General features: G+C 35.9%; 1 protein-coding gene across 2 annotated transcripts in view; it reads left to right on the top strand.

Annotated features, from left to right (window-relative positions):
- Positions 1-12,528, top strand: part of smarca2 (SWI/SNF related BAF chromatin remodeling complex subunit ATPase 2) — a 71,546-nt gene extending 59,018 nt beyond the window's left edge. Inside the window, exons 29-35 of one of the 2 annotated variants that reach the window (XM_065267002.2) lie at positions 166-386; positions 6,891-6,996; positions 7,330-7,431; positions 10,284-10,419; positions 10,563-10,696; positions 11,066-11,079; positions 11,382-12,528. In XM_065267002.2, the coding sequence (XP_065123074.2) occupies positions 166-386; positions 6,891-6,996; positions 7,330-7,431; positions 10,284-10,419; positions 10,563-10,696; positions 11,066-11,079; positions 11,382-11,430 (762 nt within the window). In that variant the 3' untranslated portion in view covers positions 11,431-12,528. The remainder of the gene's footprint in view (positions 1-165; positions 387-6,890; positions 6,997-7,329; positions 7,432-10,283; positions 10,420-10,562; positions 10,697-11,065; positions 11,080-11,381) is intronic. The other variant, XM_065267003.2, reaches the window with a different exon arrangement.
- The last annotated feature ends 300 nt before the right edge of the window (positions 12,529-12,828 follow it).

The following is a 12,828-nucleotide window of genomic DNA, read 5'->3' as shown; positions in this document are numbered from 1 at the left end:
CATTTCACATTTACTTTCATTGAATGGAAAAGAGGAGTGCCTTGTGTTTCACAGAGGAAAAGCAATATACGAGTTTGTTACAACATGAGGGTGAGAAAATGATGATCATAGTTTATTTTGTTGCGGTGAACTGTCACTTTAACCATTTAATTTGTCACCTGGCAGGCCATAGAAGATGGCAACCTTGAGGAAATTGAGGAGGAAATACGCCTGAAGAAGCGCAAGCGTAGGAGACATGTGGACAAAGAATGCAGCAGGCGTGAGGATGCAGAAAAGTCCAAGAAAAGGAGAGGACGGCCTCCAGCAGAGAAGCTGTCCCCAAATCCACCCAAACTCACAAAGCAAATGAATGCCATCGTAGATACTGTCATCAATTATAGAGATGCGTGAGTAATGTTTCATTCTTGTCATTTGTTTCACGTGTCAAGACTCCTACTATATCCTCTTCAGGGACTCTACACTATGCCTTCATGACTGTAGAATTGTCATTTGGTTTTATACATGCTGTTCGCAACCTCTTCCAGGAATTCAGTATACAATTAGATACAATGTGAGAGCTGGTGTTATTTGGTAAAGGAATGAGAATAAAACCTGTGAAGAAGGACCCCTACTAGGGAAACAAGCAGAAGTAATTTAAGGGTGGTGGTGGGAGGAGTAGTGATTGTACAGTAAAGTCTTATGGTTAAAAGGCAGAAAAATTCCTCTATGGCGTTTTCGCTGTTGTATTCTGTCAAATCTTGTCATCCACTTAACATTACCATTAAAGGAAAATGCCACCGTTTTTCAATATTTTACTATGTTCTTATCTCAACTTACCTCGTGAATGTGTTAGCATTTAGTCTAGCCCATTCATTCCTTAGGATCCAAACAGGGATGAATTTAGAAGCCACCAAACACTTCCTTGTTTTCCCTATTTAAAGACTGTTACATGAGTAGTTACACGAGTAAGTATGGTGGCACCATATAAAATGTGGCAACTATATTGTATGGCGGATGAGTGCAGAGCATCTTTTTTTTGTAGTTTTATGTATTGGTTTCTCAATTTTTTTCTGTTTTTTAAACCACTTTTCCCTTGATTTTGGTGTTAGATTTGGGATTTGCTTTTTAGGATGTTATTTGATATATAGGTTTCTCTATTTTTTGTCTATTTTTAAGCCATGGTCACTTGGAGTTGGGTCAGAATTTTGGTTTGGGTAAGAATGTCATTTTATGTAACAAAAGTTGTTCTAACCCCAAACCCAAGCGACAACGGTAAAAAAAGTAGAAAAAAATTGAGAAACCAATACATAAAACGGCAAAAAAAGATGCACCGTTTTAAGTGAACAGGAAGGACTGTATTATATACATGCCAAAATTAAAAACAATTCACACTTCGTGCTATTTATACTCATTTCCATGAGACTGGGTTCTAGATAAAAGGCTATTATATATATATATATATATATATATATATATTAGGGGTGTGACGAGACACTTAATCCACGAGACGAGACGAGACACGAGATTGGGTTCACGAGAACGAGACGAGACGATATTTTTACACTTTTTAAGAAACCCTCGATGATAAAATAAATGAATAAGAAACTGAAATCATGTTATTTTTAAATGTTTTAACTAATCAAGGACTGCCCCTAACAATTATTTTACTAACTGATAATGAAGTAATTTGTTATTTTGGGGTAATAAAAATAGACCCAAGTGAGCAGTAGCCTTTAAAATTACATAATAACGAAGATGCAATAATAATTGGTTCAAATAAAGTATTAAAACCAAGTTACATTAAACAACATTACATTAACAAACACATTACATTTGTGGTCTATAAATAAATAGCATTATGTATATATTATAACAAATGCCTGCAGGGGGCGATAGTAGACTCGTCTCGGATGCTATCTTTACTTTCACTTTCACTTTAGACGGAAAAAAAACGCTTATTTTTTAGCCAAACAATGTTTAAATCCATTTGAATATTTAATATACGTCCATTTCTTTACAATAGAAATGAACATGCAGACATTAAATCATGTAAACTCTGTGATGGTTTAATCTGCTGAGACTTCACATCTGACACTGATCTACAGAAAAACACAACACGTCTCAGACTTCATACGAGCTCCCAAACGAACATTATTGGAAACCCAAACAAAAAAGCAAATGCAGTAAAAGACAGAATATAATGCATGCACTGTAAGAGGCTAATTATACCAACCACGCTTTAAACGCTTGGAAACGCAAGGCGCGACGCACTGCCTTTAAAAAAAAAAAGAGCAGTGCGTGTCGACGCGGCTTTTAATATTGCTAGGCAACCACCTAGTCAGCTGTCTTGTCAATCAAATATTGAAGCGTGCGCTCTTTTGCTGTTGACTGTCATATTAGCAGAAACTTTAAAAAGAGGATGCTTGATCTGACCTTGTTTGAGGGTGAGAGGTGCACAAACACGCAGGAGAGAGTGAGCGAGTGGAGTCCGGTTCTTCAAAGCAACTGTAAACTTGCCTCACCACAACGTAAGGCCCGCATCTCCCCTCATTCGAGTGGACAATGGAAAGACGCGAATGACGTCGGGCGCTTCTCCGCTCTCAGCGTTCCTTCAAAGGCGCGTGCTGCGGCCGCCGGCAAAAACCGCAAGGCGCTCAGCGCGCATAAACAGCGCGCAAACGCTCCATGCCCCATAGAATATCATTTAAAAAAGGCGCCTGCAACTGCCTCCTCCGGAGGTCGCATATGCAGGCTGCATACGTCATTAAGGTTTATTTCAGATCATTAACTGAGCATTACATTCGCAAGTCGTGAGCATATTACAACAATTTGCGATTAACTAAATTATTAGTAAACTTTATAATTGTTAGTCTCTAAAAAGACAGTCTTTATGAAGTAAATGCAGTTTAAAAATGCGACCTCCGAAGGATGCAGCCTTTTTTTTTTTTGAGAAACGGCCAGAATTTCACCTACACAAGAAATCTCGCGAGACACACTTAATCTCGCGATACACATTTAATCTCGCGAGATCTCGTCGCACGAGATCTCGTCACATCCCTAATATATATATATATATATATATATATATATATATATATATATATTATATACAGTATATATATATATATATATATATTATATACAGTATATATATATATATATATATATATATATATATATATATATATATATATATATATATATATATATATATACTGTATATATTAGTGTTGTAGTTCTCGGTCTCAAGACCACTATTTAAAGGTCTTGGTCTCGTCTTGGAATCGACCACATTTTACTCGGTCTCGTCTCGGTCTCAGACAAAGAGGACTTGGAATTTTATTTTAAGACCGGTCAAGACCACAACTGATGGCACATCACAAATTTATTTTTTATCATTAATTTTATGCAGTTTATTCAGGTTTGGCATATGATGCTGGCATTGTTTAAGCATTGTTTAAGTTTCTCCCAATGACAGTTTTTCTAATTTTATTACTAAAAACACCTGCATTGTGTTAAGTGGCAAGCCATGTAAAGGCAGATCAGATTAAATGGTTAAGTTGATTTCAGCTCTTTAGTGTTTGTTCACTTTTATTTGCTTATAGACAAAGATAAATTCCCACATATCTGCAATGCCTTTGATTATTTTATCAACTTCTCTGATGGCGCACACACACACACACACACCCACAAGAAGTGCCTAATCATATGCATATTCCACATTTTATCATAAGTGTTTTAATGCAGTGACTTGCAATGGTCTTGGTCTTGACTTGGTCTCAGCCTGTCTTGGTCTTTACTCAGTTTCGACCCTTTAAAGTCTTGGTCTTGTCTCGGTCTCGGCCTGTCTGAGGATTTCTTTAATCTTTGTTCTAAAGTCTCAAGTTGAAAAACTGTATGGTAACATTAGCAAAGTGAAAAAATCTTGTCTCGTATTATTCTCGTAAATCCAATCTCGTTTCGTCTTGACTATAACACCGGACTATAAAATGTGATTTTATTGTCATGATATAGGTCTTAATTTTTTTCATAATGGTCTTAAAATGGTCTTTTAAATTTGACTTGTTGAAACCTGCAGAAACCCTCAGTAAAAGTCAGGGAATTTGGCATTTGACTTAGAGTGGGAACCCTGTAGAGCTGTATCAGGAATAAGTCACGGCAGAAAGCCTTCCCATCGTGCTTAACAACAGCCTTCAGCTGTGACATACAGTGCAGCCTCTAGTCCCATATTGCTTACTTATATCTTATAACATTATCATTGAATTGTAAACAGGTGGTTTCCCGGACAGGGCTTATTAATAGTCCCAGACTAAAATGCATGTTTGAGCTGCCTTAATATAAAAACATCTTGCACTGACATATCTTAACATATATCCATGAAATCTAGTCTAGGGAGTGTGCATTATGTTGCGCATATACGTTACAGGCAGTACAGTTATAGATTTGCTCACACAGTTTTTACTTCACTGCTAAAATAAGCATTGAACACATGCTTGCTGAAAAAGATTAATCGACAATTAAAATGTACAATAATTTAAAATATTAGCTTCAATTATATTATGATAGGCTGGACATGTACTGTCCTGCTGGCAATGTATCACACTGGGATGTAATAACAAGCTGACTGCTGTGACGCCGTTAAAATATTATTTCAGTTTAGTGTGACACTCTAATTCTAGTGCGACTGAAAAAGTTTTGTCACACTTGTCATGGTGTAATTTCAGTAGAATAGAGGACTTGGAATTACATGAACACCATTTGTCAGGTTAAAGCTGTTGCCTGACTTTGAATGTGTCAACCAATTAAGATACAGGCTCAGATTGAAGTGAAGAATGCTTTTTTTGTTTTTTCAATGACAACCTTTTAAGGTTGATTCCCTGGAATCAAACCCATGAACTTTGCGCTGCTAAGAAAATATCCCATTAAATGAGCTACATGATCATTGATCATCGGGCAGACAGACCCCCACATTGCCTTCAGTTGAAAGTTTCTGTGGCATGCCTGCTGCTGGTAGGAGCACTTATTTAGTAAAGTAAACTAAAAATAGACTAAAATAATAATTTGACTATGCTTCCACCTACTGTTAAAGGGATAGTTCGGCCAAAAATGATATTAAACCCATAATTTACTCACCCCCAAGCTCTCCGAGTTGCATATGTCCATCGTTTTTCAGACAAACACATTTTCGGATATTTTATAAAATGTTTTAGATCTTTCAGTTGTTACGTTGTTCAATGTTACGGGGTCCACGACCTTCAAGTCCAAAAAAGTGCGTCCATCATTCACAAATTAAATCCAAACGGCTCCAGGATGATAAACAAAGGTCTTCTGAGGGTAATCCGTGCGGTGTTGTTGTAGAAATATCCATATTTAAAACTTTATTTACGTAAATAACTACCTTCCGGTAGCGTCGCCATCTTAGACTCCTCTGTATTCAGGAGAGAGTATTAGCGTAGTGTACGCACTTTTCTTAGTGACGTATGACAAATTCGAAGGGCGGTGGCACAGAGCAGCAGCAGAGTAGCCTCCGTAGGCTGCGTAAGCTCTCATCCTGAATGTGGACGTGACTAAGATGGCGACGCTACCGGAAGATAGTTATTTAAGTTAATAAAGTTTTAAATATGGATATTTCTACAACAACACCGCGCCGATTACCCTCAGAAGACCTTTGTTTATCATCCTGGAGCCGTTTGGATTTATTTTGTAAAGGATGGACACACTTTTTTTGGACTTGAAGGTCGTGGACCCCGTAACATTACATTTAATCAACTGAAAGATCTAAAACATTTTATAAAATATCCAAAAATGTGTTTGTCTGAAAAACGATGGACATATGCAACTCGGACAGCTTGGGGGTGAGTAAATCATGGGTTTAATATCATTTTTGGCCGAACTATCCCTTTAAGAAACGGAAGAACCCCGGACGAGGAAGAACCCAAGCGCAGACGTGAAATACAACACAGGACTTAAATAACAAAAACAGGGTAAAAACAGGAAAACAAAACCCATGAGGGGGCAAAACAAAACAGGATATACACTAAATACACTTAACTACACAAAATGTCAAGATGATCAAACATAAACTGGACTAGATCTTCTATGTAACAAAGTACTCACAGAATAGGACAAAACGAACCCGTACGGAACACCAAACACAAGGACTTTAAATAGGGAAAACTAAATGACACACACACCTAAAAAGAATCACAAGTAAGGGATCGGGGGAAAAGTGACGAGACCCTGGAAATGTGTGGTCAGAATAAACCAATACTAAAACCACGCATCTCCCACATGAAACTTGTACTGTCAGAACCCTGCCATGCTGAACTAGATCTAAATACAAACAAGGATCTGGCAGGATCCTGACACCTACCAGTGAGAGTGTTGTCTTATTTCCACCATGAGACCATGTTTTATTAAATTAAAATCCTGTCGTTTTCCTCCTAAATCAACTTAGAAATAAAGCCTGCAAATGGAGCAGAATTCAGCCTTAAGATTTGTCGAAATCTGTTTGATATTGTATTGGAGTTTGTAAAGTTTTAATGTTGACACGCCATAATTGCACCAATATGAGCCATGATTTAATCATTGAATGTGTTAAATGAATCATCTGCACCATGCCATGAATATATATAAAATGAAAACTTGAATAGAGAGAAATAAGCGAAAGCTAGGTTCCTGTTAGTTAAAAAATCTCACCAATATGTGAAACTTCAAGAAATTCTGTAGCATTTGTGGAGGACCTTTAAAAAGTTTGTCCACCCAGATTTTGGGTTTAACCTTTTCTATAATGGTCATTAAAACACCAGTTTAAGTCTAATGTAAACTTTTGGACATTGTTCCACCACAAGTCTGTCACTCTGCAGCCGGAGGATGCCGAGCTAATCCTCAATCTCTGTTTCTGATCACAGTTCAGGCCGTCAGCTCAGCGAGGTCTTCGTGCAACTGCCCTCCAGGAAAGAGCTGCCTGAATACTATGAACTGATAAGGAAGCCAGTGGACTTCAAGAAGATCAAAGTGAGTAGAAAGTGAGCTGCAGTAAGCCAGTGTGGACACCGCTGTGACCTTTTATCGAGCGATCAGAAGTAACCACTGATTACTCCAAGTGGACGATAAAGCATGCAGAGTTGTTGTTTTTTTTGTTTTTTTTTTTATGCACAGTGCAAGTCAAGATAAAATGATTTGTATGGGCTTATAACCACTCACTTTGTGGAATTTTTACATGCATTTGACACCGTCAGCAGCTTTGTTTTTTCTGTTGCATATCTTATCACAGTTTTCACAGTGTTTCTCACAGTTGCACCATGCAGGTGAAAGATTTTTGTGTTAAAATGGTTCTACGTTTTGCAGGAGCGTGTGCGCAACCACAAGTACAGAAGTGTTAGCGATCTGGAGAAAGACGTAATGCTTCTTTGTCACAACGCTCAGACTTATAATCTAGAGGGCTCTCAGGTGAGTGTATAAATGGATTGAATGTTCTCTATTGTTAAAATGGTAATAACGTCCTAGAACCACGACACACAACAGTGATTACATCTTGAATTTAATGAAGTGCCTGTCAAACATGCAAATGGTAGGCATATCAGTACTATATACAAATTTCAATAGTGTTCACTATGTAGAGAGCAGCTTTTCAATATCAACTGATAAAATGTGTGAGAAACATTTGCAATCATGTTTAAGTTGGTAATGTTCTGTAAATGGTGTTAATGTACAGTAATATAAAGTAATTTGTAGAGTAAATGGTTATTGTGCAGTGTGAAATATGGCTTACAGGTTTTTCACAAGATGTTCATTACTAGAGCATATTACTTAAAATAACTATCAATAGTTTATTACTTTTAGTTATGAGAACTGCACTTTACACTTCAGATGTTATTAGCTGTGTTTAGTTCTAAAGATCACTTCAAAGATCAATGTTTTTTTATATCTAAATGTATTTTGTTTGAAAGAAAGAAATGGACAGACTATTAAAATATATATATATATATATATATATATATATATATACATATATATATATTAGGGCTGTCAAAAGATTAATCGCGATTAATCGCATCCAACATAAAAGTTTGTGTTTACATAGCATATGTGTGTGTACTGTGTATAAATATTATGTATATATAAATACACACACATTCATGTATATATTTAAGAAATATTTGCATTTAAATACTGTATATACATTTCTATAATTTATATTATATATAAATATAAATATTTTATATATAAATATAACAATTTTTTCTTAAATATATACATGATTGGGTGTGTTTTTATATATAAATAATAATTATACACAGTACACACACATATGTTATGTAAACACAAACTTTTATTTTGGATGCGATTAATCGCGATTAATCTTTTGACAGCCCTAATATATATATATATATATATATATATATATATATACATATATATATATTTTAATAGTCTGTCCATTTCTTTCTTTCAAACAAAATACATTTAGATATATGAAGAGTTTGGTTCCAAAACGCAATAAATCCATTTTGACAAATTTTGGTAAAAACGTGTTTTCTATACCAAGAAAGTGAAAAGATGAAAACAACTATTTTCTGTTACAAACTTTCACATAGCATCTTTAGGTTATAAAAACATAAAAAATTCAAATCCATAAGTTGATTTTCAAAGATTTATTATAAAAACGGATTATTTTTTCCACAAAATGCAATAAATCCATGACAAGTTTTTATTCAAAATGCTATAAATCTATTGAATCAATAGCCTATATAATTGTGCATTCATCTTTGCCATGTTATATTCATTTAGTTGACTAGTTGTACACACTAATTAAAAATATAAACATTAATGTTATTAATCAAAACACTTACTTTGTCATATTAAGAACCCTGTCATTGCGGTTATACTTGACGTCGTCGCTTAACGTCTTTCACATCGATCAGCTGTAAAAAGTTTTTGGTCCTGCTCGATTTTCGTTGACTTTGAGTAAAATTATGGAAAGTTTTTCTCATAAGATCCCCTGGGGTCAATGTGTTAGCATGAGAAGCTTGATGCTGTCGGGAGAACAAGCACCCGTCTCCCGAGTGCCTCTCAGGGAAATTATTAGATGTTGATGGCTTACGTTTCTTTCCCATCACAGAAAACCATCACAGGTTTATCAATGCAATTAAAGTATTATTTTGTTTTGTTTGTTGATCACGAAGTACAAAGTAGATGAGGAAAACTAGGACTCCATGTACTCAGCGCGCCGCCATTGTTTGTTTACATTGCGTGAATGGTGCGCTGTAGGATTTATTGCGTTCTGTAAAAAAGGGGGAGTGGCGTTTATCGCATTTTGGGAAAAAAGGGAGAAAAGATGACAGAATAACACGGCGGATATTGGATTTTGCGTAAAATTAAGAATTTACTTTTAACTACTGACCTGATATAATAGTGATTTTGGCAGTAACTCATTTTTTTCAAAAATGGCGTTTATTGCGTTTTGGAACCAAACTCTTCATATATAGCTCTCACCCTCAAGGAATCCGAGATACGTCCATCATCTTTCAGACTAGCACATTTGGAGATATTTAGGAAAATGTTCTGCTTTATAAGGATGAAAACAAAGATCATGGAACAACTTCTCATTCATCCTTCACAGAAGTAATCCACATGGCTCCATGGGGTTAATAAACTTCTATTCGTGTAATTGATTAGATTTTGTAAGAAAAATATCCAAATATTAAATGTTATAAACTATCATAACTAGCTTCAGGTAACAATGCCATTTTGGACTCAGGAGAGTCAATGCACAATGTACCTATAGAAACCAACGCTCACTATGCTAAAACTCTCATGTGAATTGTGAGTCCAAGATGGCGTTGTTACCAAAAGCTTGTTTTTACAGTTGATAAAGTTTGAAATCTGGATATTTTTCTTACAAAATTGCTTCAAATACTCACAGAAGACCTTTACTAACCTCTTCAAGCCGTGTGGATTCCCTCTGTGAAGGATGGATGCACTTTTTGGGGGTTTAAAGTTAAATTTGTTTCCTGATCCCTGTTTTCTACCATAATAAAGCTTGAAAGAGCAAAGACATGTACTCAAATAACTCAAAATGTGTTGGTCTGAAAGATAATGGACATATGTATCTCAGATTGCTTGAGGGTGAGTTAATCATGGTATAATTTTGATATTAGGTTAGAGTATCCTTTTAATCAATTTGGAGTTATAAAAGATTGAAATTGAAAGATTAAAAAGGCCCTCCTGTAAAGTTGGTAAAATGTCACTTATGCCCTTCTGGTTCTCACCCCTCGACATTTAATTTTGACTCTTTGTAGATCTATGAAGACTCCATTGTTCTCCAGTCAGTGTTTAAAAGTGCTAGACAAAAGATAGCTAAAGAGGAGAGCGAAGATGACAGTGATGATGATGATGACGACGATGACGATGATGAAGACGAATCAGAAGCAGAGTGTAAGTGTTTTCTTTATCATTTTCACTTCATTTAGTCCTGTTTGCTGATACTCATTAATGGGCAAGCAAAACTTTAATTTCCCTTTGCATTGATCAAGCTTTATATAAATGAATATTTAACTGATATTATTTTTTACTCCAAGCTAAATCAATGAAGGTTAAAATTAGGCTGAGTAAGCGAGACGATAGAAGTCACGACAAAGGGAAGAAGAGACAGAGTCGCGTGAAGGCCAAACCTGTAGTCAGCGATGATGACAGCGATGAAGACCTGGAAAATGTAGGTCCACCTCATTGTAACACATTTCTCATCTGTCACTCCCACACGCATTTTTAGACAGTTGACATTTAGTGTAATTAGATGCCCTTGTAATCCAAAACCTCGTGTGCATACGTTGACATTTTGATTGAATGTGCTTAAGTAAGATATTATTACAGAAAATTAAGCACTTATTGGATAGTTAACCAGCAGAGAGGTGATGCCACTCAAAATCTATTTCATATAATCATCATTCCATGAAAATGGGTGATGCTTAACCACACGTCTAAGTCATCGTTTTAGAGCTGTTTAGATGTCCATTTATCAAAAATGAATGTTTTTATTCCCGTATTTGCTCTTAAACTTCTCTCTTTATCCCATCCGCTGCAGTTCGAGAGGAATATGTAAGTCTGTCTCTTAAACCACTTTCGTATATGGCATCTTTTCCTCTTGTATGGTCGGTAAACGTCTAGACCTCAGTAAATATGCAAAGGCCATGTGAACGCATCAAAGGTGTGAGGCCGTGGCCACATGGGAGAATCAATGTTAGATTGTCTTATTATCCAGAAATAAAGTGGGGCATCAGTATCCAGCTCTCTGGAAATAAACCTCTATAGACCAGCTATCAGTAAGGTGGGGCGTGGACCCGTTTGTGGTGGTGTCTGCATATGTGTGTGATGTCATTACTGTCTGTGTCTGTTTTTAGGAGCAGTCAGAGGGCAGCAACAGCGACGATGAGTGAGGAGATGAGCTGATGATCAGCGTTACTTTCACACCTTTATTTCCCTACTTTATGTATTTTCCCCAGAAATGATCTGTACTTCACCCGAGGCTTGCTATAAGATTGATTGTTTTCTGTTACTTCGGTTTTATTGTACGGATACACACTTTGTCTTGTGTTGCTGTCTCACCGTTTTTCAATGCAGTCACATGAGGAATAACCTGCCGTGAAGTTGTTTTGCACCTTTCAGTATTTTGCATACAGTGAATTATTTTATGGACGACTTCCTCGTGCTTGTACATAGTTTACAATTATGCACTATTTTAAAAAAACAATCAAAAGATTAAAAAAAGAGAACTTCATTTATAAGCTAACAAAACTTTTTTCTTATCATAACAGTCCAGAGACTCATGGACTTTAAATGCATCCATTTTATGAGTGTTTTCGAGTGCTTCGATTTCATATTGTTATGAAACCATATAATGTAGTAACTACTGTATTGTATTGCATGCATCACAAAAGCCAGCAGAGATTGCAAATGCATTCGTGAACAGTCTGCTGATCCGTTCTGTACTGTTTCAGTGATATGCTTTGTATATCCACAAGCACATTTTCTCTGGTCTTTGCTTAAGCTGATTTTAGATTTCACAGTCAGACCTGCCTATTGTTAGCTGATAAATGCACATTTGTTTGATGCAGACTTATAATACAAACATCATTAATATAATACTGTATTTGAATGTAGATACTGGATCTAGTATTTTACAACATATTGTATGTCAGACTGTGAACTAGCTTAAATTGGCTACCTTTGCATACACGTATATTTTTCAGTTTCCTTTTTTTTTAAACAACATCAGTGTTATTGAGAAGAAGTGTGGGGCGGTTAAACATTATATGCCCTTATGTCATATTAAAATAAGTTTCATCATAGTATTATTGCTTTAACATTTACCCATCATTTTTTTCTTTTTCGGTCCGTTCTCCTGTGTACCATTGGTCATCCCTGACATCTTTTATGTGGTTTGTGCTTGGTATAAATTCTAAAGTGTCATAATCTTTGCCGTTCTTGCACACTGTCTTTGTGGTTGTAGCACATAGCCCAAAGTAAATAAATAACACGAATGGTGAACTTTTTCTTGTCAGTCTTTGATTCTTGAATTGTGATGTGATTATAAATTTGCATGTTCTAATCCTTAATAACTTTAAGGATTTAGTAATGCTTCATTAACGATATGTTTTGCAACCAATAATAAGCTAGAAAGATTTACAGTATCTGGGTTATGATTGAGATCTATAGCTCCCTAGCTGATTGTCCCTAATAGCCCTCGGAGCAATTCACTTGATGCTATTTAACCCATTAGATACAGCAATTATAATAAAAACACAGCAAACAGAGGACCTGCCTGGAATTGCCTTGCTCATGGGTGCA

This window comes from Paramisgurnus dabryanus, chromosome 5 (genome assembly GCF_030506205.2).
Source record: "Paramisgurnus dabryanus chromosome 5, PD_genome_1.1, whole genome shotgun sequence".
In the NCBI taxonomy this organism is placed as follows: domain Eukaryota; kingdom Metazoa; phylum Chordata; class Actinopteri; order Cypriniformes; family Cobitidae; genus Paramisgurnus; species Paramisgurnus dabryanus.
Note: the sequence above shows the minus strand (reverse complement) of the source record. Positions and strands in the feature narration are given on the sequence as shown.